This window comes from Onychostruthus taczanowskii, unplaced genomic scaffold (assembly GCF_017590055.1).
Source record: "Onychostruthus taczanowskii isolate IOZ18803 unplaced genomic scaffold, ASM1759005v1 scaffold7, whole genome shotgun sequence".
Lineage (NCBI taxonomy): Eukaryota > Metazoa > Chordata > Aves > Passeriformes > Passeridae > Onychostruthus > Onychostruthus taczanowskii.
The window spans coordinates 13,185,021-13,209,543 of record NW_024504786.1 but is presented as its reverse complement, the minus strand read 5'-3'; the positions used below and the strand labels follow the sequence as shown (position 1 = coordinate 13,209,543).

The following is a 24,523-nucleotide window of genomic DNA, read 5'->3' as shown; positions in this document are numbered from 1 at the left end:
AAGACTATTTAAAAGACTGTAGCCAGTCTGGGCTGCCGATTTCAGCATTACTGCTCCTGGTGGAGCTGTAACAGTGGGAGACTTTAAAGAAAAAAGACATAATGGAAACTGATTAGAAAAGTGAAGAAAGTCTTAGGACAGAATAAAGCATTGCTTAAGGAAAGGCAGGAGGGTGGGTAAGGTGAGCCCTTAAAAGGCGTGTATTCGATCACAGCAGGGCAGGAAATAGCTTTAGGAGAATTTTTTCTTTGGTCCATTCATAACCTGGTTTGTACCTCATTAACTTTCTGTTAGTGCTTTTTTTCTTCTGAAATCCAGGGTAGCTTATTTCCACTGAAGTCAATGTGAAGAGTCATTCAGCACCGAGCACATGAATCCTTTTGTGCAAATTAGACAAGAGAAGCTCCCAGTGTTGCTTTCATGCTAAAGGGATGAGAAGCACATTGAGGATGTGCTGATGATGCGTGCTTTATTTACCCCGTTTCCGTGGAGCTACAATACGCTTCCCAGAGGTGCCTTTTCCAGGGTGCTTGCACCATTTTTCTGTAATTTACTGGATGATCAAATGACAACCCCTGTGAAATCAGTTGCACTCTTGCCTGTGGTTGCATTAAGCCTGTTAGATTGTTAGAACCTCCTGGTTTATGAAGGAATTGCCATAAAAGCTGCATGGCTTAAAGTGTGCCTGATAGAAAAGTGTCCAAGATCTTAAACACTGTCAGCCATTCCCTGCTTACCTAACAAATGCTGGATTTATGAACTCTTGTTCTGCAGTGCTAAAATTGGATTCCAGGTAGCTGAAACTGTGCTTCATTATATCCTTCAAGAAAGACAGCTGGGGTTTTGTCTTGCTGATGAAGCCTAATTTGAATGACTTTCCTCATCAAGCCCATTTAATTAAAGATTCATTACATTCTGTGTAGTGTAACAGTGAAACACAGAATTGTCCTCTGGGCAGCCAGCTGCCAAAAAGGAGGGATTAACTGTAGCTAAAATAGGGTAAGAAGTTGTGGGATTAAAATGCAGCAATATGCATTTTGAAGCTGGGGCAGAATGGGAGGGATAGTGAAGTGTCACTGTGTGTGTCTGGGGCCCTGGAGAGAGGGTTATGTGTGATCTACGGGATGTACTTTCCCTGCCTGTGCATAAAGAGTAGATCTCGCACTGTCTGCTGCTTTCTAAGAAGGTTTATTGTAGACAGAAGAAAGAGGATGGACTCTAGCAGCCTTTTGCAAAGCCTGTATGGTTTGCAACCCAGAAGACGGACAATGAAAATCCATATAATGGTGCTCTGAGTTTGCAACAGGAGCACTGGTTGTACACCAACTCCTTGGCTTAGTTTTTGTCCCTGTATCACAACTGTGTTTGCGAATGGGGAAAAGAATGGTTTGTCTACTTGCTGTTCACCAACAAACACTTCCAAAAGCAATGAAAACATTTTGTGATGGGATCCTTGATGGTGGTGGGTGCTGCGCAGGGAAAATGCTTCACAGAATTCCCCTGGTTGGGGCAGTGGTGGCACTGGAGCATCCATACATGCTAAGTTGTAGATCCATCTGCTGCCCCAAGAGAGCAATGAACAGTTATGTCTTGTTTGGCAGCACAGGGGCATAGGTTAGGCATTTTTCTTTGCTTGAAAAAGAAGATTTTATGGATCTTATTTGTGTTTGAAAAGAGGAACAAGTAACTTGGAGAAGAGCATTTTGCTGTAAATCTCATGAGCCTGTAAAAAAAATTCAAGGCTGCAATTAAAAAGTTTGTTTGTACTCTTTCTGTGCCTGATCATCTTGTTTGCTCTGATCAAAAGGGAAAATCTTATATTAACAAACAAAGCATCAGAAAGCCTACCATTGCTGGTGAGAGCTGCCATTCAGTAAGGAGCCCACTGAAAACCAACACTTACTTCTTTTGATCCCAATTCTTTCTGTCCATTGAGGTTTTTTTGTTTAATTGAATAGGTTTCCATATTCAAAGCAAACAAAACAGTGGGCACAGGTTCTTCTCTAACATGAGCTTTGTGGCTCTCACTTGGTTCCTTAGCACCTTTGTAGGTGCTTTGGTTCTCTGCCTGCACAAGCCACCAGTTGGTGGCCAGGCTTCCCCCTGTCAGCTCTGAGCTCCTGTAGCTTCCCTTGACCGAGTCAGCAGGGCAGGGATGCACCATTTTCTGTCTATCCTCCCAAAATAATGAAACTCCTGAGCTGGGGAGGAATTACTAATTTCTGTAAGGGCACTTGAAAGCTGTTGTTTTATGTGCCAAGTGTTTGTTGATGTGACACTGGAGATCAACTGCAGCTGGGAATGGAGAGACACGGTTATATTTTGGTTCTGTAATCTGAGCCTTCCACAGCCAGTTTCTCTGGCTGAGCTGAGGGTGTTCACAGTTTCTTCAGGGGCTTTAGGATTTCTTGGGTTCTGGTAGGTGACATGTTACTTTTAATGCTGTAACAGTCAGTATTTGGGGTCTGATTTCATGTAGCACAAACCCCCAGAAATTTGGATTAGAGGGCAGAGCATGAGCTTGTCCAAAGACCAGCACCACTGTTTTTTTCAAAGAAATATAGTGTAGCATTTCATAACCAACACTGAAAGTCCTGTGTTGGAAAGCTTAACCTGACATACATTTTTCTGAGATTTTCTTAATTTTATTTTTAACCAGATGAATGGAAGCTACCAGTGTCCCAGGCACAAATGCTGCTCCAGGTGCCACTCCATGGAAGAGTGGGCAGTTTCAGAGAGTGATCTGAACATAGAGATTTCAGGTAGAGGTAAAGGAAACACAACAATAGTGTTTTTCTGTTGAAAACTCTGGCATAGTACAGTGCCAATGATATGTGGTGCATCTCTGCTAGCATGGGGTTACATCAGTTGTGCTCTGCCTTGGGCAGTTTCTTACAGACTCTCTGTTTTATGCAATGGGAACTTGCTGTTCCAGGTAATATTGAAAATTGTGTGGCATCTCATAGCTTGTGAAAGTTCACTTATCTTTCCCACCCCCATCTGAAAGGCTCTTGTAGGTACATATGTGTGGGTAGATGTAGACATGTATATATAGTGTATGTAATTATGTGTATGTGGGGCTCTTTTCATTTCATGTCACTACAGGGAACTGCTCATACATGCTCATGTCTGCTGAGAATTAAGTCTGTCTTTGAGAAATATTTTTGCTCTTGATCTCAGGCAGGTCTTAAACCTGGGACTCCAAGGTAGGAAGAGGAGTGTGCTAAATGATGACTGTAGCTAATTCTCACAAATAGCATGGTGTTCTTTCTGCCCAACTTTCTCTTTCATCCTTCTCCTTGACTTTATTCCAGGACATCTTGTGGAAAAAGGAAAAGTCGTTTCCGTTAGAACTGGCTGTTTTTCTTCTTTCCGTAGATGTTTTTTTACCCCTCTACTCTCAAGTTAAATGGGAAAACAAAGTATGCAGTATTTCTGGTGCAGAGTTAAATATTGATGAAGATTAAGATGCATTAAAAGACTGAGGAAATTCATGGTTCAGGAATAAAAATAAGCAAAACTCAGAAAATTGAAAAAATGTTCAAGTGCATGAATAGCTCTTTATCTTTCTACCTTCCAGCATTACTTCCAATAAAATGTTTCAGCATCTTGATGCAAACATTCCAGTTTCACTGAGCTGGGGACAAGAAAGTGCTGTACAGTAACAGTTATGGGGGGAAAATGTTCTGTGCTCTGTTGGTCTTGGACTTCCTCAGAGTATTTTTGTTCCAGATGTTAAACTGCTGTTTTTTTCAGAAGCCTTGTTAAGTTGCCAGAACATTAGATTTTTTTTTTTGAAGGATTTTCCAAACCCCAGCTGATTATCACAACACACAAGAATCCAAATTTGGGCTTGGCTTTGCTGTGCTGCAGCAGCTGTAGAAAATCTGTGCGAAGGCGCAGATTTCCAGCGCCATCATGGAATGCCCTTATAGGGTAAAACAGGGAGCGAGGGAATTCTGCTCTGCTGCCTCGCACAGCGCAGGATTTACGTCAGCCATTGAGTAACATCAAGTTCCCCAAAGCACAACTACACTCACATACACACTGTGGCCGTGGTGGTAGCAGAGCTCCCAAAAGAGCTACAGCAGAGCAACTCAGGGATTGAAGGAATTATATCCCATCTGCCTCCATCCAGGCAAAGGATGATAGTCTGCTCGTAGCAGAAGCAAAATCAGTCCCTGGTGTATTTTGTTTCTAGCTATAGCAGCACTTTTTCTAGCTGATGGGACGTGATGGTGCTGGTAGTCCATGGCACAGACTGCATTGCTGCTCCACTGAAATCAAAATGTCACCTGTGACTCCCTGACCAAGACGCCTGTGCCCCAGTTCCCCCTGGCCCTGTTGCTCACATTCTTTTCAGCCCTTTGATCTACTCCTTATGGAAATGGATGGAAAAATCTTCTAAGCTCTTTTGTCTAGTGAGGGTTGTCAATAGGAAACTTCTCTTTACAAAAGCAATAAATGGATAAGCACCTTCCACTTTGCTTCTCTCCTTGCCTGCCTAATTTTAGTCTTTGTGCATCTACAGAAACTCTCAGCTATGGTATTTTTGCACTTGTGTCTTCCCAAATCTTACAGTACCTCTCCTGCTGCCTTCATTTTGCTTTTAAAGGATTGTCAGCCCATATGAGCAGAAACCTGTGAATATCCTAGTATTAAAGACAGCATGGAGCTCAATGTGTTCAAATTCTTTTCCCTAACCACAGCCCTCTTTTTAGAGGTGAATTCTGCCAACCAACTTGGGTGACACACTCTACTGTGCCAAAGAAAGCTACTTATTTGGCCAAGCATATCTGCTGTACCTGAAAAAGGGCTGCTTCAGGCTGCTGGAACAAGGCTCCTGCCTTCTCCAGGACAGATCCCCGGTCTGCTGGGGGCTGGGGCAGCACTGGGCTGCCAGGGCCCGTTGCCCAAGTGGTGAGCAGATTTAGCACCCAGCAGCGTTTCACTGTCTTGGGTCTGTGCCTGGTCTGTGAGGACTTTGTTTCCTCGGAGTGACGTGGGATCATACCACTCATGTGGTGCCTTGTACTGGTGGGGCTCCCACTGAATGGCACCAGGTTGTCCCCTGCCTCAAGGAAGAACCACAGAACAAGGCCTACTGGAAAAGCTGGCAGAGAAAAGTGCCTGGGTAGTCTGTATTTTGAAATGGGGTTTTGTTTGGTGGGTGCCAAGAGTGGCAGCTTGAGGCGGTTAAAGTAGGAAGATAACAGTGTCAGCTCTCTTCTGCTGTTGGTATTGATGTCTCAAGGAAGGGATGATGAAAAATAGAGTCTAAAATATGAGATATGAGCAAATGCAATGGCTCAATCACTATAAAATAGACTGAAAAGCTTTTCAGATGATCAGAGCTGAAGTTTGTGCCAGAGATCCAAAGGACCCTTTGCTGTAATGGCATTGAGAGTGGGATGCTAGGGGAGGGCTGTCCCCATCTCCTGGGACCAGGCACTGTTACTCACAAGGGGTTTCACTCTGATGTCTGGTGTGCCACAGGAAAAGCTCTGCTCATGATTCATGCTTGTAGCTGAAATGGAAGAGTCAGTGACTTAACCTGTGTCACTCTGTGCCCTCTCTGTCTGGGCCTAATCCCAGCAGAGCTTTTCCAGTTTTGTTTATTTTTTCAATAGTATTTCGTAAAGGATTTGCTTGAGTCTGGTTTTGTGTAGGAAGATGGTCACATGGAGACCAGAGAGGAAATTCTTCCAGAGGAAAATCTGAACCTTGGAGTGAAAACTGGTCAAAGAAGGCAGAAATTTGGCTGTAGAAGTACAAACAATCTTGTCTCTGCTGTGGCAGCCTGATCCTCAGCCGGGCTTTGGAGGGTGATAAAGGGAGGATAGCAATGAGTCAGGATAGATATTTGCACTCTGTTGAGGTCCTTCCTGATATTCCCCTCTGACTCATGGATTGCTCAGAGATCTCTAAATATTTCACATGCCAGTGGCCCCTGCAGCAGTAGGCGTGAGATTAAGCCCATTTTTTAATCACTGTGACTATGGACAGACTACCCCCACTAGCATCCTCCAGACTCATCCTATTTCAGAGCAATGGAAACAGAAGTCATCCCTTATTTACATAAACTGATGGATTTGAACAGTTCTTCTTGAAAGGTACAATTATCCTAATTAAGTGAAAAGAACCACCGAAAAATCTCAATTCTCTTAAAATCGAGATGTCGCAGTTCAATTGTATTTCCAGACTCGGGCAAGCTGCTGGAATGCATGCAGTTCAACTTTCCTCTATGATATAATAGTTTAAAAGAGATCAGGGTACATTTTACCATAGTGTCTAGCAATGTGAGTTTATTCAGACTTTTGGCAGGCAGTTCTGCACACTCTTGCTAAAACTGTGAATCATCCATTGTTGGCTGATTGCACTCTAGTTGCTAAGAGATCTGTCAAGTGCATACTGAGGCTTAATTCTACATTTGCTTTAAGAAGGGCTAAATGTATTAAATTGGAGCATGTCACATCCTTCCTAAACAAGTAATTAAGACACTGCTATGAGCCTCTCTGATGGAGAGAAGGGGCTGGGTACAGCTGGAAGATTTAACTTGTGTTGAGGTTGATCTCTCTGTCTGGGAACACTAGACTTATTGCATGTTGGATTCTCACAACCTGATGCATAGTGGAAATAGAAAGGGGAGGGAGACATTAAAAAAAATAGAATTTGCAAAAGAACTTGTTTTTCAGTGTCCTTACATAAACCTCTTAAAATGATCTAATGCTTTTTCACAAAGTGTAATTTTTAGTAATGGAAAGACAATACGTCAGTGTTTCCCAAGCTGCCTTGCCCCCGCCCCCTCCCAAGTGAACTCTACCACTGACACTGCTCCTCCCCAGTTATCCCATCACTTGGATGTGTTGCAATATGCATTGCAGATGCCTTGTGCTTTCACTCAGGAGTGTACTTTAATATTCCTCTTTGCTAAGTACACCTGCAGAAGTGGTGAGTAAATGGTACTGTATGGTGTCTTTAACCACCTTGTCTGTCCTAAATAGCCACAAGCTTTTCCAGGAGACCTTTCACTACCTGCAAGAAGAAAAGGGATCCATTTGTAGGTAGTAAGCAGAGCACATTGTCTGTTTCTGTGAACATACTCCTGCCTGTATGAGGATGTGTAGCAATTAAAAAAAAAAAAACAAACCAAAAGTAAATGAAAAAAGTTCTTTAGTCAAGATTTTGAGAGTCATCTGTTCCTAAACTACATAGTATACACGGACATTAGCCATGTGGAAGAAGTGCCTTAGTTTCTCACCAGGCTCTGTATCTTCTAGCCCGTCACTGAACAAGAAGAAAAGGTCATGAAGTTGTGGTGTCTGCCAGTCTTTTCTGATACTCAGACTAGCAATGAGCTCCCAGGTTCAGCATTGCATGTATCAGCTCCCAGATCTGTGCTGTCATAATGGGGTTGGGCTGCTTGCTGCCCATGGGTGGCCCTCTGCTTGGGCTCTAAAGAAGGGAAAGAGTTAAACACAATCCTTGCTTAATTATCTAAATGATGAGTTATCTTCCTTTTAGAAATGAAAGTACTATTCCTGCATCAGCCATGGCTAATGGTTTGCTTATACAGTGCTTCTAGGTGCTGTATTTTGTCAGAGCTTGTTGCTGAATTTTGCTTCCTTGTGTAGGTCTTGATAGATGTGACTGAAGGCCTTTATGATCCTCTTTGAAACAGATTGAGCTCTGTGAATGCAGTTTGATAGGGATTTTGGAAATGATGCTTTCTTTCTGGTGGCTTCTCTCCAAGCTGCTCATGACTGCTGGATGTTCTCCGTGGGCGGGATGCGGCACTGCAGAGCAGCAGCGGCATCCCACCTTGGGATGGTGGATCTGTCCCTACAGCCGTGCCCTGCTCGTCTGTCCCGAGAGGTCTCTTTAGTTGTAGGGCAGTGCTTGCAGCCCACGTGCAGACAGTGATCCTCTGTGGTGGCTTGGCTCACAAAACCGAGCAGATGGCCCATCCCATCCCCTGGCAGTGGCCTGAGGCCCTGGGCCAGCCCGGCAGCCTTCGCAGTGGCCATATGGCAGTGTGGGTTGGTCACTTGTACCTCCTGTGCTGTCCCTGCCTGTGACCTGGTTTGCTCAGGGTTTAACGCTTCCTTGGTGGCTGGCCATGATGATTGTGTGCCCTCAGGCCACTTCTGTGAAACTTGAGCGACCTTGCACTGAGGGGCTTCTCTTTGAAACTCACCTATTCAGCAGGGATTTTCATTCTCATCAGGTCTTAAGATGAGTGAAAACATTGTGCTTGTATACCAGCAGCAGTGTCACTTGTATCCTGCTTAACCTGGTACATCAGCACTATCACTGCTAGTGATGGTCAGCATTTCATCCAAAGTTGTTGTAAACTAGAGATTGATTTGTTATAAACACATGATGATTGTTAGTAAAATTTTTTCCCTTCTATTCCTTATTACTCCCCTCATTTTGCATTTTGCAGATTTTTCTAGCATCCCCATAAGGATGATGAATGCTACAGAGCTCTTACATAGGTAGAAATAATTCTGAGTTGCTGTTTTAAAACTGCTTATTAATAGCTGCTGTGTAATGTCTTCCTGTGTTATGGAAGATATGGGATGAGAATTACTCTTTGTAATATCTCTGAATATTTAACTGGCTTTTTACCCATGTAGAGCAGAAATATTTTCCTTTTTGGTGTGAATTTTGAAAGTTTTACCTTTTCTAGGTGAATAGTAATTTTTAGGTAGTAATAAATCAGCATTACTGTTGCTCTTCCTGTTGCTCCTAAGATAGGGAAATAGAGGGAAGAAAAAGGTTCTCGTGCATATTGATTCTGATATCCAGAGGTTTTTGCTAGGTCCCTTTGCTTGTACAAATTCTCGTAATTTCTGATACATTGCACTAAAACTTGCCATCATTGTTTTGGGGTTTATATCTGATTTAATTTCATCTCTATATCAATTAACTTAGATTCTATCTCTGATCCTTCATCTAATACAGCATTATTTTTCGCATGTGAAAGTGGTCATTTAATGACATTTTCTTAAAACTGCTCCTAGGCATCACATATTTTTAGCATGCAGATTAGCTGCTCAGTCATTTAGCTCAAGTATTTCAGCTTTCTGAAAATAAGGCTTTTGAAAATTGTTAAGTCTGCGTGTTATTAAGTCTGTGTTATGTAACTGCTTTTACTTACTAGGAACATCCATTTTCTGTTACTTCTTTGGTGTGTTTTTCACTTCATCACTTGGTCTGAAACGGAAAGGGTGCAGAATATCATCTGTATTCTGACCAAATTATCGTGCCTTTATGATGTACTACCCTCTAACCATGGGTTAGGTTTTTCAGGAGCATCATCTTTCTGATCATTGTAAAAAGTGGTTTCTGAGGGAGCAGGTGAATGTCTTCCGTGAAAGCCAAGGGAGTATTGAGAAGTCTTGATGTTCCAGTGTTTTGGAGGTTTGCTTCCTACCTTTGTCCTTTTTATCAGCCTGTTACCTGCTGAAGTGGAAGCTGAATGTGAAGCAGGCCAAACAAAATACCATGTTCTTTTTGCTCTGACCTTGCAGACTGTATTTTTTTCTTCAGCTTCTCTTCACTGTTGCATAACTGCAGTTATAACTTTATTTCGCCAGCCAAAAACAGGTAGGAAAACAAGATTTCTATATTTGCCTTGAGCCCTTTTGACTTGCAGGACATGAAAAGCATTCAGCAGTAGGTAAAGACATCTACAGCAGTAGTGCTGACATCTACAAAGAATATAGCAGTCATTATTTTCCCAGGTTTCCACCTCATTACTTGACCCCCAGATCTGTAAGTGTGAAGTCACTCTGGTCAGCAGAAGACCCTTCTTACTGAAGATGCTAAAAAACCTTGCTGTACAGCATATGCTTCTGTCTGGTCTCTGAAGTGTAACTCAGTGAGTGTGAGGAGTGAATGAGGAACTCCTGAGCTGTCTTCCTTACTTGGGGCTGCATAAATAGCAAGTTTTAAAGCTATTTAAAAAATATATTTGTTTTTCTCTGGGATGCTTGCAGGAGATGCACTGAGTGCTCAATGCCACAGTCAGAGGCAGCAGTCCATGGACCAGGTGCTCACGTTAGTGTCCCCCGTGCTTGCAAATGGTGCAGACATTGATTCCCTCCTCCTAGGTTGGATGGCAGGGCAGGTACACAACTGAGTTCCTTTGCTGGAGGGCTGGGGCTTGCCTGGCTGGGACTGTGGTCCTCAGGGAGGCTCAGCCACCTTATACAGCAGTGACAGCTTCCCCAGGGGGGTAAGGAGTCCCCAGCAGCCAAAACCAGAAACAGCTACCAGGTGCTCCTCATGGCAGGAGTGCATTCAGTGGTTTTCATTTAATTTTTTCTGAGTGACTGTAACTCCAGCCCCAAGCTCACCTTCTGTTTCCAGCAGGCAGCTTGCTGGCTCTGGCATCCTCCTTGCCTGAGAATGCTACAGTTACAAGCTGTCAGGTTTCTTCCAGGCCTCTGATGGTGTTGATAGCATCTGCTGAGGTAATAGTTTCCATTTGGTTACAAATATATAAATTCCAGTGTTTCTCTTTATTTCTGTATGGTGGTGAGGTTGTGTAGGACTGTGTGGAGAAAGGAAAAGCCATTAGACTGACTATAAAGTAATACTGGAGTCTAATGTATCGTCAGCTCTTGGCTGTTGTTCCAGCAGATGTGCTCCCTATTCCCAGGTGAGTCTGGAACCGGGCTGGTGTTGCGCTGTGTCCGTCAGTCATGGCACTGCTGCTTGCTCTGTGCCATGAGGGTTTGTGCTGAGCTCCTGGATGGCAGGTATTGCTCCAGACAGGGGACCCCATGGCATCACCGTGTCCCCAAAGCAGAGCTGGCAGGAGGGCAGGGCTGGGTGCTGCCCTGTGTAATCCCTTGGGATCAGTGCTGCTGCTCAGCAAAGGGCACCGACTTGCGAGAGGAGGCATAATTAGGAAATGTAGGTCATCAAAAGCAATTAGCCCAGTGCTGTGCAGCTGGGAAGGGTTCTTAATGTATTTACTTCCTCCTCAGGGTAGCACTTATTAAAGAATACTCTAAGTGAAACCATCGTTTCTAAGATGCACTTAAAAGCCAGCAGAGAGATACTTCCCTCCCAAAATAACTTTACAGAATGAAGAGGTGTCCACTGCCCCAGGAGTGGGATTGTGGAGAGAGGGCTCAGCTGGCAAATGCACACCTTTTTAAAGGAGCATGATTGAGGTAGGAGTCTCACATCTAAAGTGTCTTTCTACTACAAGAGCTTTAATTAATTTTCATCAGGATTTTTTCTTCCTTCATCTCTCTGCATTACAAGCTTCCCTTTGTTTAAATCCACTTGTATTTTATGTAGAACAGTGGAAGATGTTTCTACAGCAGCAAAGTGGAGACTGAGTTGCAAACATGGCATGGAAATGTAGTTTGTTAAAATGTAACACTGTTTCCACCCCCGATTTCTCTGTACTACATAGCTGAGTGCAATATTTAGCTCTATTGAAAGAATGTGGTCTCAGGAGCCGTAAAAGTGTGCAGCAGCTTGTTTGGCAGGGAAAGGAGCAAAACAATTAATCACATTGCACCTGCTAGTGCTCTGAAAGTCCTTTCCTTGCAGGCATGCAGGCATTTGCATTCTGCATTTATTGTGTAAAATGTAAAGGGGCATCTTGAGTGGGGGGAATTCATCCTCTTCTGCCTGCCTAGAGCTCAGGTCCTGTGTTCAAGTTTGGCCCTCCTAATTCCCACCTGCAACTAAATGTTCTCCTGACAAATCTCTGTGGAATTGCAAGCATCATTAATGCAGGTAATCAAAGTGTCCTCTGAGAGTTGAAATGACACTGACTAGAACTTAGAATGATCACCTAAGCAACTTCTTTTTCAAAAAGCAAAAAGGTGTAGTATTCTAATGTAGGTTTGGGGTTGAAATTTGATCAGTACATATCCATCACTAAGTATTAAAAGGATGTGTGCTGCATCTTAAAAAAATGTTTCAAATTCTCTACCCATGTACCTATATTGCAGAAATTGTTTGGGCAAATTGTTTAAATGTCAGTGCACTGAAGCTCCTGTAGACCTAAAGGTATTTAAATGCATGGAGGCCTGGAAGGAATTCCTTTGGCTTGTACTTCATTAGTATTGTTGCACAGCTCAGAGCTGTGTAGATCAGAGTTTGTACGTGTGCCTCTTTTTGGCTGGGTGAAACATCACTGTGTCAAGAGCAGGTGGCTGTGTCCCTTTTCCAAGGGTTTAGATGTTTGTCATAAATAAGAAATCCACAGTTTTGCAGGACTGCTGCTGGTGTATCACTTACATCCAAAGTGATTTTCAGGGCAGACACGTGCCTTTCACAGCACTGTTAATGGAAAGGTTTTGGAGAGGCTTTGGGAAGGCTCCCGTGCTCCCTCCTCAGGGCTGAGGCCACGGTTCAGCATCTCGAACTTTGTTGTCCTCTCTTGGGCAGGAGGACTGAATGTTGTCACATAGGAGGTTTAATCACCATGAACTCCCTGTTCTGTAACTCTCTGGTCTTGTAATTTTTTGAGCAAGTGTTGCAGTTCCCCTGAGACATTGGTGGGGGAAGAGGGGGAGGCAGGGCTTGAGCAGGAGGGCTAAAGGCAGGAGCTCAGTTTTGTTAGTGCTGTTAATGCAATTAACATGTACATTGCAGTGAAGGTGGCCTATGTACAGTTGTTGATGTTTTTAAATGAATTATTGTCTCTAGTTTTATGGCTTAAAAATGCAAAAGGTGAGGAGAAAGCATGTACTGCAGATCTGTCTCGAGAGACACAGGAGGGTGAGGGGTGTCCTGGCAAAGCAGCCCAAGAGGTGCCATTGTCCCTCTCTGCATCCACAGGGTGCACAGGAAGCTTCTGGGGGACAGAGGCTTTTCCCAGCCCAGTGCTGTAGGCTGGGCTGAACTCGTGGCGAGCCTGCAAGGAAATGCAGGGCAATGCACTGATGAAAGTTTCCATCTCTTAAAAGAGACTGCACCAGCTGCTGTACCTTGCATGTGCTCTTCATGTTTTACTGCTTGCTGTTTGGTCCTTGTTCCCTTCTTATGGCTGTAAGCCTCAGATGGGAAGTTGGTGCCAAAGCAGGACTTGAAAAACTGGCTCTTTCTTTTCCATTGTCACTGTGAGTTCAAGGAACAATAGCCATATTACTTACTGAATAGTTTTCTTTAAGAATTTATTAAAAATGTCAGTATAGTATTAGACTGGTAAAGGTTATTTTCAGGTTGAAATGTCTCACCTATCCCTGTGATGGCAAATTTGATCATTAGATGATTCTGTTTGCTTTTTTTTTTTTGTATTGTGGTGTATTATTGACTGTTTAAAATCATTGGTGTGTCTTCAATGATTTAACTCCATTTCGTGGCTACCAGTAAACTTCCATAGGCCTGCTGGCATTACACTTTTTTTGCCTGCCAGTGAAAACCTTACTAGAACTAGCTGGGAGATGGAAAATGGTCAGAATTTAAATTTTCTGCCATTATTGTTGTTATATATGTCTAGACACCTCAGGGCACTCCTGCAGCATGTGTTAGCATAGCTGAAATATGACAGACAGGTCAACTTCTCTGAAAGCATGAATGAAACCTATTATTAGAGGGGAAAATGCTGGGTTAGTATAACCTCTGCCCGTGGGGCCCTTGTTATAAAATAACATGGGAGCAGCCGGATGCTCTTCCGTGAAAGGCTGCTTATTGAGGAAATTCAATGTGAAGGAAAATATTCTTTGTTGCCTCTGATGATGGCCATTGCTCCTTGAGCTGAATTGGCTCCAGAGGGAGCCAGGACTGGCAGGTGCCCTCTGCAGCAATTGCTTCTCCTCCCTGCCCATCCTTGGTGTGTGGCAGGGGAGATGTGGTGGCAACCACTGGGTCGTGTCTGGAGCATCCCACCAGAGACTAAATAGGATCAGATGTTTGTGATGATGATTCTGGGCCATTTGTGCAGCTGAAATCTGCAAGTTGGTTCCCACATAACTCAGAGAGACGATGGCAGATGTCAGAGCTGGGTGGTGATGGTGCTTCTTTTCTGGTTAGTCAATATAAAATTAAAACTTTTAAATAACCTCTGAGAATGACACTGATACTCTTTTCAGTGTTAAAAATTGCAAAACTTGGAGGCTTCTTGGTACAAGGACGTGTGCACACAGCAGATCAGCAGACAATGGCAGACCTGCCAGCAGCTTGACAACTAACTGTGAGGAATCTAACAAAATCCATTTTAATGCAAAACAAATACTCTTGAAGTTTTTTCCAAGAAGTTTTTTATATTTGATTGATAAAACTAAGATTTTGTGAAGGAAGGATTAAATGAGTTGCTGAACTGCAAACTCAAATGAAAATTCATACCAGACTAAGCTTGGCCGAGCACTAGTGAAGCTGGGAGGTGCTTGTACCATTTACCACTGTGTTCAAATTTTGGGCACCTTGTTCAAGAAGCTGCAAAGCCCCACATTTCCCTGTTGAGGGTATTTAATTATTTTTCATTTTTCCTTTGAAAAGACTTCTCTACCTTAAAATAAGCAGAGTATCCTTGCCAAAGATCTTTCAGCCTCTTTAGAATAGGGCATTTAGATTACTGGGGACAAAGTGAGTGTCTTGAATGCTCTGTGTCAAGGCACGAACAAATGGCACAGAAACAGTAGTACAGTACAGAGTGAAACCTGACAACTTGGTGTTAAAGGAAAGGAATGCTACTGTATGCTTCGATTGTGATCAACTTATCTTCAAGTGGGTTTATTAGCAATTTAATGGAATATTGGTTATTCAAGAGCCATAATAGCCCTGGTTGAAATGTCCCTTCTGCACGGTTTTCCCATACGCTGTGGAATGAGCAGAATGTGACAGTTGAGCTTTCAACAGGCTTCATGAATTTTAAATACTTTTCAGCTGTAAAATGGGGCACATGGTGTTTGGTCAACGATGGACAAGGAGCTGGCAGCCACTGAGGGTATTATGGGATATTGAGTGTCTGGGAGATAATGAATGCTTGGCTTATCCAGGTGCATTCTTGGCCTGCTGTGCATGTCCAGACAGAATGGAATATATTTCTCTGTCCAACATTTAACAATTGATCATTTTGTAATTGTAAGCAGAAAGTATTTAGAACATTATTTTCTCAGCATGCCTGTGTACGACTTAAATTTCATGTCATCATCTTTATCCGGCAAAATCTTCTGTTTTTCTCTAGCAATTGCATTCATGCCACTTAAACTTTTCCACTAACCTGGTTTTATGCTTAGTGGGTCTTAGAGAGTCTATTCTTCTAGTGACTTTAAATCTCCATCTTTTTAACATCCTTTTTTTTTTCTACAATGAATTTTTTAAACCTGACTGAAATCATTTCCACTTGCTGCAGGGTTGAAATTTCAGCCCAACTTTTTGTAGTGAGCTGGTTGCTGGCTCCTGCTTCATGGGAAATAGTGTTCTTGCATTTTAAAGGCTAAATGGTGAAAGAGAGGAAGGAGAATCCCAGGCATGTTTTACTCCTGGTGGGCTGTGTAAAGTTCTTCTTATGTGCCTCAGTTCTGCTTAGATATTAAAGCACAACATGTTCAAAGGACAACCAGATTAATTGTGTTTTTAACTGTATGTACCTGGAAGAGGAGGTAGCTGCTTGAATTCCTGAGACCAGTCAGATTGAAGCTCCCCTCTTGCTTGATCAAGAAGCTTTTCTAGGACAAGAAACCTTAAATGCCACCCCTTATTCTTGTTTTCCTACACGTTTCAGTCCCTCTCTGTGCTGCCCTGGCCCAGCTTTTTCCATGTGTCCCTTTCCCTGTTAATCCCTGGTAAGGTCCTGTGCTCACCCCAGTCTCAGGTCACTCTGCACCAGGTACATCAGCACATCCCTTGAGACTGTTTCAGGAGTAGGGCAGTATGTGGGTTTGGATCCATTGTTAGCAGTGCGTGGGCAGTAAAAATGGGATCATTATCTCTGTGGCCCTTTCTGAACTCCATGGTTCATAAACCTCCAAAACTGTGCCAGAAACTGTACCTGCTTTTGGTGCAAGCTTTGGTTAAGCATGAAACTGTCTAAGAGCTGCAATCTAGAAGCATTAGTGTGAGATCTGTGTACCAGGAGAAACTAACAAGTTGTCTTCTCCTTGAGAGTACAGTTCAGGAGTCCCTTGGTATTCTTTCTTGTCCCTCCTGTAGCCTTGTTTGATGAAAAATGGTTGAGGCTTGAGGACAAGCTGTGCTGGTGGGTATTCTGGCACAGCCCCTGAGCCAGGAGAGGCTGACTGATGCTGCTGTGTAACCACCCCACCACCTGGGTAGGGGCCTGGCCTTGGACCTCCATGTTGGCAGAGTAGCTGGCTATCATCAGCTGAAATGCCAAAAAAGCCTTTTTCTGGTTATGTGATGTTCAGCCCAGTTTAGTGAGGTCATGCTCAGATTAGTCAGAACTGAGCTGACCAGATGTGATTTGTGTGGGTGTCTTGGGAGCAGCATATCCACCCAAGTCATCCAGGAGCGTGCTGCTGAGCAGTGGTGATCCACTTTGAGACCAGGCTACTGCTGGTCTTTACCTTTTCTCCCCTTCTCAAACAAGGCAGTGGGATGGACACAAAGGCCCTGTGTGGGTGAAACCAAAGCAAATCTGTCAGCTGGTGGAAGTGGGAATGGCAGGTACAGAACGTCCTTGCCAGGATGTGCTGGTGGCTGTTAGTAGGACAGAGCTAACCTTTTTTGTCTTGCTCTTAACACACTCTTACTGCATGACCTTCATTGAATAGCAGTTCTGGAGCATCTTATTCTTATGCTCTTTTCTGATGAGCTTTCAAGAGCCAGGGCCCTTTCTGGTATCAACACTGGGAAAATGAGTTGGAAACTCTGCCACAACCCACATCCCACAAATTTCTGAGATCAATATGCACAAGGGTGTGCATCTGACCTACTTAAAGCAAGAAAACAACCAGGAGTGGGTTTTTCTTCTCAAAAACCCTCAAAACTATTACAGCACTGCTTTATTTTCTTTGAAGTCTGTGCAAGTCCCGGAGGGCAGTGCTTATCATCAAAAGGAGACAGGTTTCCCTCATGTCCAAATGGAGCAGATTCAGGCAGGCAAGAATGTGGATTGTGACCAACACTGGTATCTGGTTTTGCAAAACTGAAGTCTACCCTTTCCTGGCTCCAGATTTGTCCATCTCTGTTTATAGCCTTTACTCAGAACCTTGCTGAAAAATATATTATATATTGACAGTGGCACTTTGTGAACTCAGAGCTAATGGCTCCAGAAATAATCAACTTTGAGATTATTATAGTCTAACTTTTGCATATGTTAGGTCTGACATTTGCTTTGCACAGCTACGAATGCCTGCTTAAAACACAATGAAGTAAAGTCTGAAATGCAGCATTTGTGATTTAACAAGCTGGAGCAATGGTGGTGGATGTAAACTTTCAGGAGACAGTGCAGCAGTGTGTCTTGGACTGAGAGCCCTTTTTGTTAGAACTGTGGTTGGTCTCTGGAGAGCTGAGCTGTGAGCACAGGGATCTGAGCTCTGCTAGCTTAGAAACCTCATTTCACCTCTGGATCGTGGGATGGTCTTCTGCCCTCCGAATCTCTCTGCATCCTTTTCTTTAAGACAGGGCTGGAGGCACCTTCCCCCTTTCAGCGAGAGCTTGGACACAAAGGCAGATCAGTCATTGCAGTCATTAGAAGATGCCTGATTTGATACCATCTACAGCTTCTGCCAAGCCCCAGCTGTGCCCCTGCCCATGGGGCATTTTGGGAGCCTGAGTGGCGCCTCACCCGTGGCCCCAACACCCAGGGGAAAAGCTGCCCTGCTCTTGGCAGGTGGGAGATGGTGGCTTGCAAAATCATTTCCCTGTTTCCACTGTCTTTTGAAAAGATAATTTCCTTCTTCTGTCAATAACATAAATCCCATAATATGGTTAGTGCACAGGAGACCAGTAAATAATTTAGGAAGCAGCCTGTGTTTAGAGTGCATCAAGTACTAATATAGAGAAGGAAAAAAATCCCTGCACATCAGTTACAGTAATTGGTGGAAGGCACCAGCCCGAAGGGTAATGAGCTCCATTTTTAAAGCACGAGGAAATTAGATTTTTATAAATGTCAAACGCAGTTATTGTCCTCCTTCCTTGAAACAGAGCTGAGCTGGCTGGAGCCCATTGTCTCTCAATCAGCTTTGCTATGGATTAGACACATCCCATCTCACACCAGGAATGTGCTTATTAGAAAAATATCACTGCACAAAGCATACAAGCTTTAACACTCAACCCATGTACTAATGGATATATGTACAATGAAACCCAGTATCACATTACAAACCTTAAGCTGACCTGAGATAATAAGATACAGAAATCTGAAAGGATACAGATGAGTGCTCTCTTTGTGTGCAGCATTTCTGACTACCTGGGATTTTAGTTTTCAAATAAAGGAGATAAAGTGAGGGAAGGTGACTTTTCCTCTTGGCTGCTTCTAAAAGAGCAAGCAGTGTAAGTGTTCTTCATAGTGACAATGCTTGTAATCAGGTAGTGTCCAAATATTTTGTGTATTTTACTGGTGTCTCCTGGGTAACTGCGGTTCCACAGAGGACTTTTCTATTCACTGTCTTTTAGTTCTTTTCCGGAAAAAAGCAAGAGGTGGTTATTTGTTTATACATCAAAGCTAGCTCTGTGAATTAGTCTTTCATTCATAATGAATGAAAATGTCATCAATATGTTTTAAGACACCACACTTCAGAAAATGCTATCAGTTATTTGGAGAGGACAAAGTGTGAGCAGAATAGAGGGTTTTGTAAAATCAAATCAAAAAATCATCCCTTTTTTAAACATCTTACTTGAGGGTAACAATCACCTCTCCATCCTTAGCTTGAGACTGTATCTCATTCCCACTCTGTAGGAGCTCTGTTAGGAAGTAGCACAATCCTTCATGATGTGGGAAGGTTTAAGGATGGGAGCCAAGCTTTAGATTCCCTTTTGCAGTGATGAGATAAAAGATTCAAGCTACTTGTGTGGACTTTACCCCATGCTAACCCAACTCTGCATGCTGCATATGCTGTTTCCAAGGTGGTACTGTGTCAAACACATTCCGTGGACATGCTGTGTTGGAGACCCAGCTCAGGACTGCTGCAGGATGGCTTTAGAGATGCTGTGGTGGGGATCATGCAAGTCTGTGCTGTCCCCTCTACAGGAAATTCAGCAGATGGGCTATTCAGTCCTAGTTTGTTTTTCTGTTTTTATTTACAAGTGTGCTTCTTTATGGGTTTTCGGGTTTTTTCCAGTTGTCTTTTTAATAGTGTCAGGTTTTCCATTCAGTCTTCTTCATCTCAGCTTGTTCTTTTTTCATTTCTGCTTCAAATGATTGAAGTTTCTGGTGTTGTCTGTAGGAGAAAAGAAAAAGTAACTTGAGACTTCTATTTTACACAAGCAAGGGATATTGAAAGATATTCCTAGCATGCATGCACCAGCAGACATGTGAACAGCACTTCCCAATTAAAATTCTGAAGAATTTCTGCTGGTTGCTTGAAGTCATTAAAAAACAGTGTTCTGTAGCTTGAATCCATGAACACCCATCATGGAAAAGTGATGCAGCTATTTGTATGGCAGTCATTTTATTTATTTAAATTTGCTTTTATAAGCTGAAATGAACCCAGCTGTTGGAGGAAAACAATGTGAGGATGTTGCAAATATCTTTAAAGCCGTGGACACCATGAAGCAAATTAAACTAGTTTTCTGTGACTTTGGTCATTTTCTAGTTCTGATCATTTTCCTTAATGTCTGTGCTACATCAACCCCTGTAAATTAAATTAAGAAAGAATTCAAGACACCTCTGATGTAGCCTGGTAGTTAAATGGTAATCAGCAACTGGTGATTAAAACATTCATATGACTCAAATCACAAATCCAAAGTCAGCATTTACATTCCACTAGCCTCGTTAGCTAGGCACTTTAGTTAATTGGTACTCTAGTGCAAGGGTTGTTAGTTGGCCTTCTGGGCCAGGGATGTGAAGCGCTGCTGCCTCCCCAGCTGCCCCTCCCTGGGGAGCTCTGTGCTCGCTGCAGTGGTCTCTTCTCAGCACCAAGCATGGTTTGCAATGCACAGGTAAAAGCAGGTTTCCACCTGCTGAAGGGAGCTCACACCCACACTGGTGACTGGTGTCTCTCATCACAGCGATGCTGCCCATCCCTGGGTGCTGCTCTCATCACAATTGTTGCACATTCCTGGTCCCAGTAGGTCTTCAGGAAGCCTTGAGGCTTGAGCCTTCACTGCATGAGGCATCTTCACTAGTGTCTGCAGGCTGCCCAGGTTTGACACCTCTTTGCCCTCTCAGATGTTCTGTGGTCCAGAGAAGCTTTTGTGTCTCCCCATGGAAAGTGCGTGTGGTGGTCCTGCCACAGTAGCATCCACAACTCTGCTGATGCTTCTACTTCTGGAGACATGGTCAGGGAGGAGGGCAGGAACAGGGAGTGGGTGCATGGCAGGGGCAGCCACTGGCTTGATTTCCTCTGCAAGCCCAGACAGCTTCTGTTGGGAGCACCTGCTCAGCAGCACATCTGCTGAAAGGGCTTTCTCTTCTTGGTGTTTTGGCTTTGGAAGCTGCTGGAGGTTGTAGATTAATTGAAGGTAGGTGACCATGCAATGGGCTGGGTGAACCTGTTTTTTCTTGGTGTTTGCCCTTCTGCCTTAAATACTCCCATCTGATGGTTTTATTTATTTATTCTAACTGCCTGTGACTGGTGTCCCAATTGGGAGTTTGCCTGTCTGCCTCATGTTGGCACAAAAGAGTGAATCTGTGTGTTCTTGGAATGGAACCCTGCTTTTATCATGCTGCATCTCCATTACTCCATATTAAACAATTGTTTTCTTCCTTGGGGTCTCTTGACTCTTATGCATGTAGCACCTGCACAGTAAAACCCACTGGGCTTCACAGACAAGAGAAGTCATTCTGCTGTCAGCAGACGGATGTTATGAAATGTTGCCGTGTTTGTACAACAGCAGTTTTCCAATATTACCTCAGCTGTTCCCCATTTATTTGTAAAACACCACATGGATCTGGTCCACATTATAAACCTAATTTTAAAGAATGCTGGAGGTAAAACAACAAGACTAAGAAAGATGAAGCCTTTCTACTAAGCCTGGAGACTCATGAGTGCCAGGTTTCTGCCTGAAGTCATTTTAACATCAGGTGAAAAACGGAGGAGCAAAAAAGAAGTGTTAATTGTAAAAGGCATGCTGTAGTCTCATTCCAGGCTGCATGCCAAGGCCTTAGATGGTTCTTTGTGTGGGGAGGATGAATCCATTGCAATCAGAAACCCCCTGGATACAGTTCTGAGTTGCAGTATAACCGGAGTTCTGCAGGTGGCACAAAGATCTGTCTCTGTCCTTCACAAGTTTTAGCCGAGGCACCCACTTTAACAGTGTGCTTGTCCAGAGTTTTTCCTCTTAAGTGACTGGAGAGTGAGAAGATGCTAGAGAAGATGAGAAACCTCCAGAAAGCAGATCAAGCTTGGATAAAGTGCTGCCCCAGTGGTCCCACACAGACCAACATCACCTGTCCTGACAGCCCATGGGGACCTGCCCTTTCCTTTTGAGCCTGGGCTCAGGGTTAATGGGATCATTCCCAAATGCCACATTGCCGAGTCATGGAAAATGAGCAGGAAAAGGTAGCTCAGGTGGATCATGTCTATCTCTTTCCTTATTCCATATAGCCAGCACTGCTCTTAGGAAAGTGTGTCAGCCAAACTGTGTGCTGCTCTTGTGCTGAGGCTGCCACAGTGAGAGTGAAGGACCTGTCACCATCAGTGTCCTTGCCCTGCTGTGGCAGGTGTAGTTTGGCAGAGCCCAGGAGTAGGGCTGCTAGGATTGCCTCTGTTGTTGTATAGTGCAGTAAGGCTAGTATGGTGTCACCTGTTTTAGCTTAATGTGTTTTTTTCTAGAAATGCTTAATTTAGCACTTTAAATAGATGAGTGACCTGTGGGACATGCAGAAATATAAAAGGAGTTCACTGTGTTTGTCATGTTTATTAATGCTTTCTGGGCACCTCTAGTTAACCATGGTTAGGAAGTTTCACTGAACATGAAAATGCCCCTGTGTGGGATCAAGTTCACAGGTTTCTGTGGATGAGCTCTTATTTTTATTGACATTCTGCAAGTTTATGCTTTTGGTGAGTGCTTGGTTGTGTGTAGATTCTTCTTTTGGCTTACAAGGCACCACGGTGATGCTGTTTGAACATAGTCCCTGTTCTGGATGGCAAGCAATATGAGCCTCTATAGAAACAGATTCTGCTTTAGGCATCCTCAGCAGCCCTTAGTGGGAAAGAAGGAACCTACTGAAGCTGCATTCCCTGCTCCTAATACAAGCTTCTTTCAGCAGGAAACAGGCTCTGACTTCCAGCCATGTGTGTGGCTCTCCACAGCAAGCAGCAAGCCCCGCAATCTATAGGCATGAAATGTCTTGTAATTCTAAAGCAGGGTAGCTCAAACATGCAAGGAGAACTAGTGCCTAGTAAAATGGCAAAGCCATAAGGAATTTGAATGTTTACTGACTAGGGGATTTTTTTTTTCCTGCGGGCTGAAGAGCAGCTTGGGGTAGAGCTGCTGCCTCCATGGCTGGCCAGAACCACCCCTTGTGTCTGAGCAGAGTGCAAGGAATGAACCTCACTCCTCTGCTGGTGCTTTTTCTAGCCCAAACCCAAGGGACAAAGTTTGCAAGAGGATATTACTATGCAGAGTTAACATGTGCTTTTGGACCCCTTGTCTGTCCCTCCTGAATGCTGCATGGCTCCTCTGCAAAGACAAGAGCCTAATCTCTGTCCCTTGCCACCCCATCTTCCCCAGACCACAGAGGCCTCTGAAGGCAGGTGGGGAACTGTGATGGGCAGGGCCACAAAGGACCCTGCCATCCATCTTGCTTAAGGTGTATTAAAAGGCTTTAATTCTTATTAATTATATGTATTTCTGGCAGGTTTTTACATTTTTTTTCAATAGTACAATATGTCCTTAATAACTTTCTTTTAAACAGGTTGAAGCCATGAAGAGAGTACTAGAAAGTCTCAACCTTAATATAGTTGAGATGGTGGATGAAAACGCAACCTTGGATGGTGGAGACGTCTTATTTACAGGTATAATAAGTACAGGTAGTGAATTTGCTGTTTACATGTTCTGACTGCCTTAAAGACTGCACATTGTCTGATACCAGCATCACAAAATGTCATTCCTGTGGTTTGCTGGATCAGTTGTTTGCTGAATGTCACGAAGGTTGCTGAGAGATGAGTTCTCAGTGCAGCCCTCAATGTCCTGCCTAATACCTGAATAAATGGAGTAGCAGTACACACACTACAAAGAACAGCACTGTGCATACAGATTTTATTTTGGCTTGTAAAATGCCAATAAGAAAAATGCTTTCAGTAGTCAGCTGTCTGGGGTTGTTTCATATTTCTTATTACAAGCAGCTAATGTTCACCAGACTCCTTTTCAGGACTTGTAAAAGCTTGATGCAGACAATTGTCTCTAGTTCAATGAATTAAATACAAAAAAATGCATTTTTAGTTTCTCAAGGCTGTGGTGGAGTTGCCTGTCAGATGTCATGAGCCTTACATGCATGGTTGATTTCAAAGATGAAGATACTGCCTGTGTTTTTTGTGTCATTAAACCCATTAGGCATTTTCTCACATTGGCTGCACACAGGGTTGCTCCCTGCCTGTGCTGAATAAGCCTGTTTGTTTTGATCAGCATCACAGGAGGCTGGCTGCCTGCCTTAGTGCACCACAGGGAAAGAAGGGTCTCCTACAGAGGCAGACCAGGAAGGGAGGCTTTCCTGAGGCAGTGCAGATCCAGCACCGATTTTCTCTGGTGCTGGAGGATGCTGATGACTGCAGATCTGCCTTGAGACCAGAGGAAATCTCAAAGGGAGAGGGAAATGGTTAATCAGTGGCGTACTAATCCAGCCCAGCTGTTGTCTTTCCTGACCCAATGACCACTGCAGAGATTTAGAAAAGGAAGCTATTTATGATGCTGGTTAAATATCTCTTCTGGCAAAGGATTAATTGCTTTAGATTATCAGCTCACAATTGCAGGTTGCATTCTTTTATGCTGAATTTTCAGTTTAAATGCTTAGCCTGAGAAAAGAAAGATATAACATGAAAATCCTTGAAAGATTGCTTCAGAATGTCTCTAAAGCTAGTCCACTTTTTCATTCCAGGCAGAGAATTTTTCGTAGGTCTCTCCAGGCGGACAAATCAACGTGGTGCAGAAATTCTGGCTGACACATTTAAGGTTTGTAGATTCCTTCATGCCACAGGAAATAGGAGCTGTCATTCACTGAACCAATTGAACAATTGTACTGGCTAAGATGTTTGTCATACTCATGTACTTTATTTAAGACCTAATTAAAAAAATCCAAAGGTACAAGTTGCTGAAAGGTTTGAGCATCCTGTAAAGTCGTAGATGCTGAAGTTGGATCTGAAATGTGAGATTGCTGCATAACAATCACTTGGATAGTGGGAGGCTGTTATTTTTTGAGAGCACATAAACACTCACGTTCTTCATGTTCTCATGTATCAGCCCTGTGTTCTTATTGCTG

At 43.4% G+C, this 24,523-nt stretch overlaps 1 protein-coding gene across 1 annotated transcript in view; it reads left to right on the top strand.

Moving 5' to 3' along the window:
- The window catches only part of DDAH1 (dimethylarginine dimethylaminohydrolase 1), a 57,269-nt gene that overhangs the window by 17,136 nt on the left and 15,610 nt on the right, over positions 1–24,523 (top strand). The window contains exons 2-3 of the mRNA XM_041421892.1: positions 22,964–23,063; positions 24,143–24,216. Of these exons, the coding sequence (XP_041277826.1) occupies positions 22,964–23,063; positions 24,143–24,216 (174 nt within the window). The remainder of the gene's footprint in view (positions 1–22,963; positions 23,064–24,142; positions 24,217–24,523) is intronic.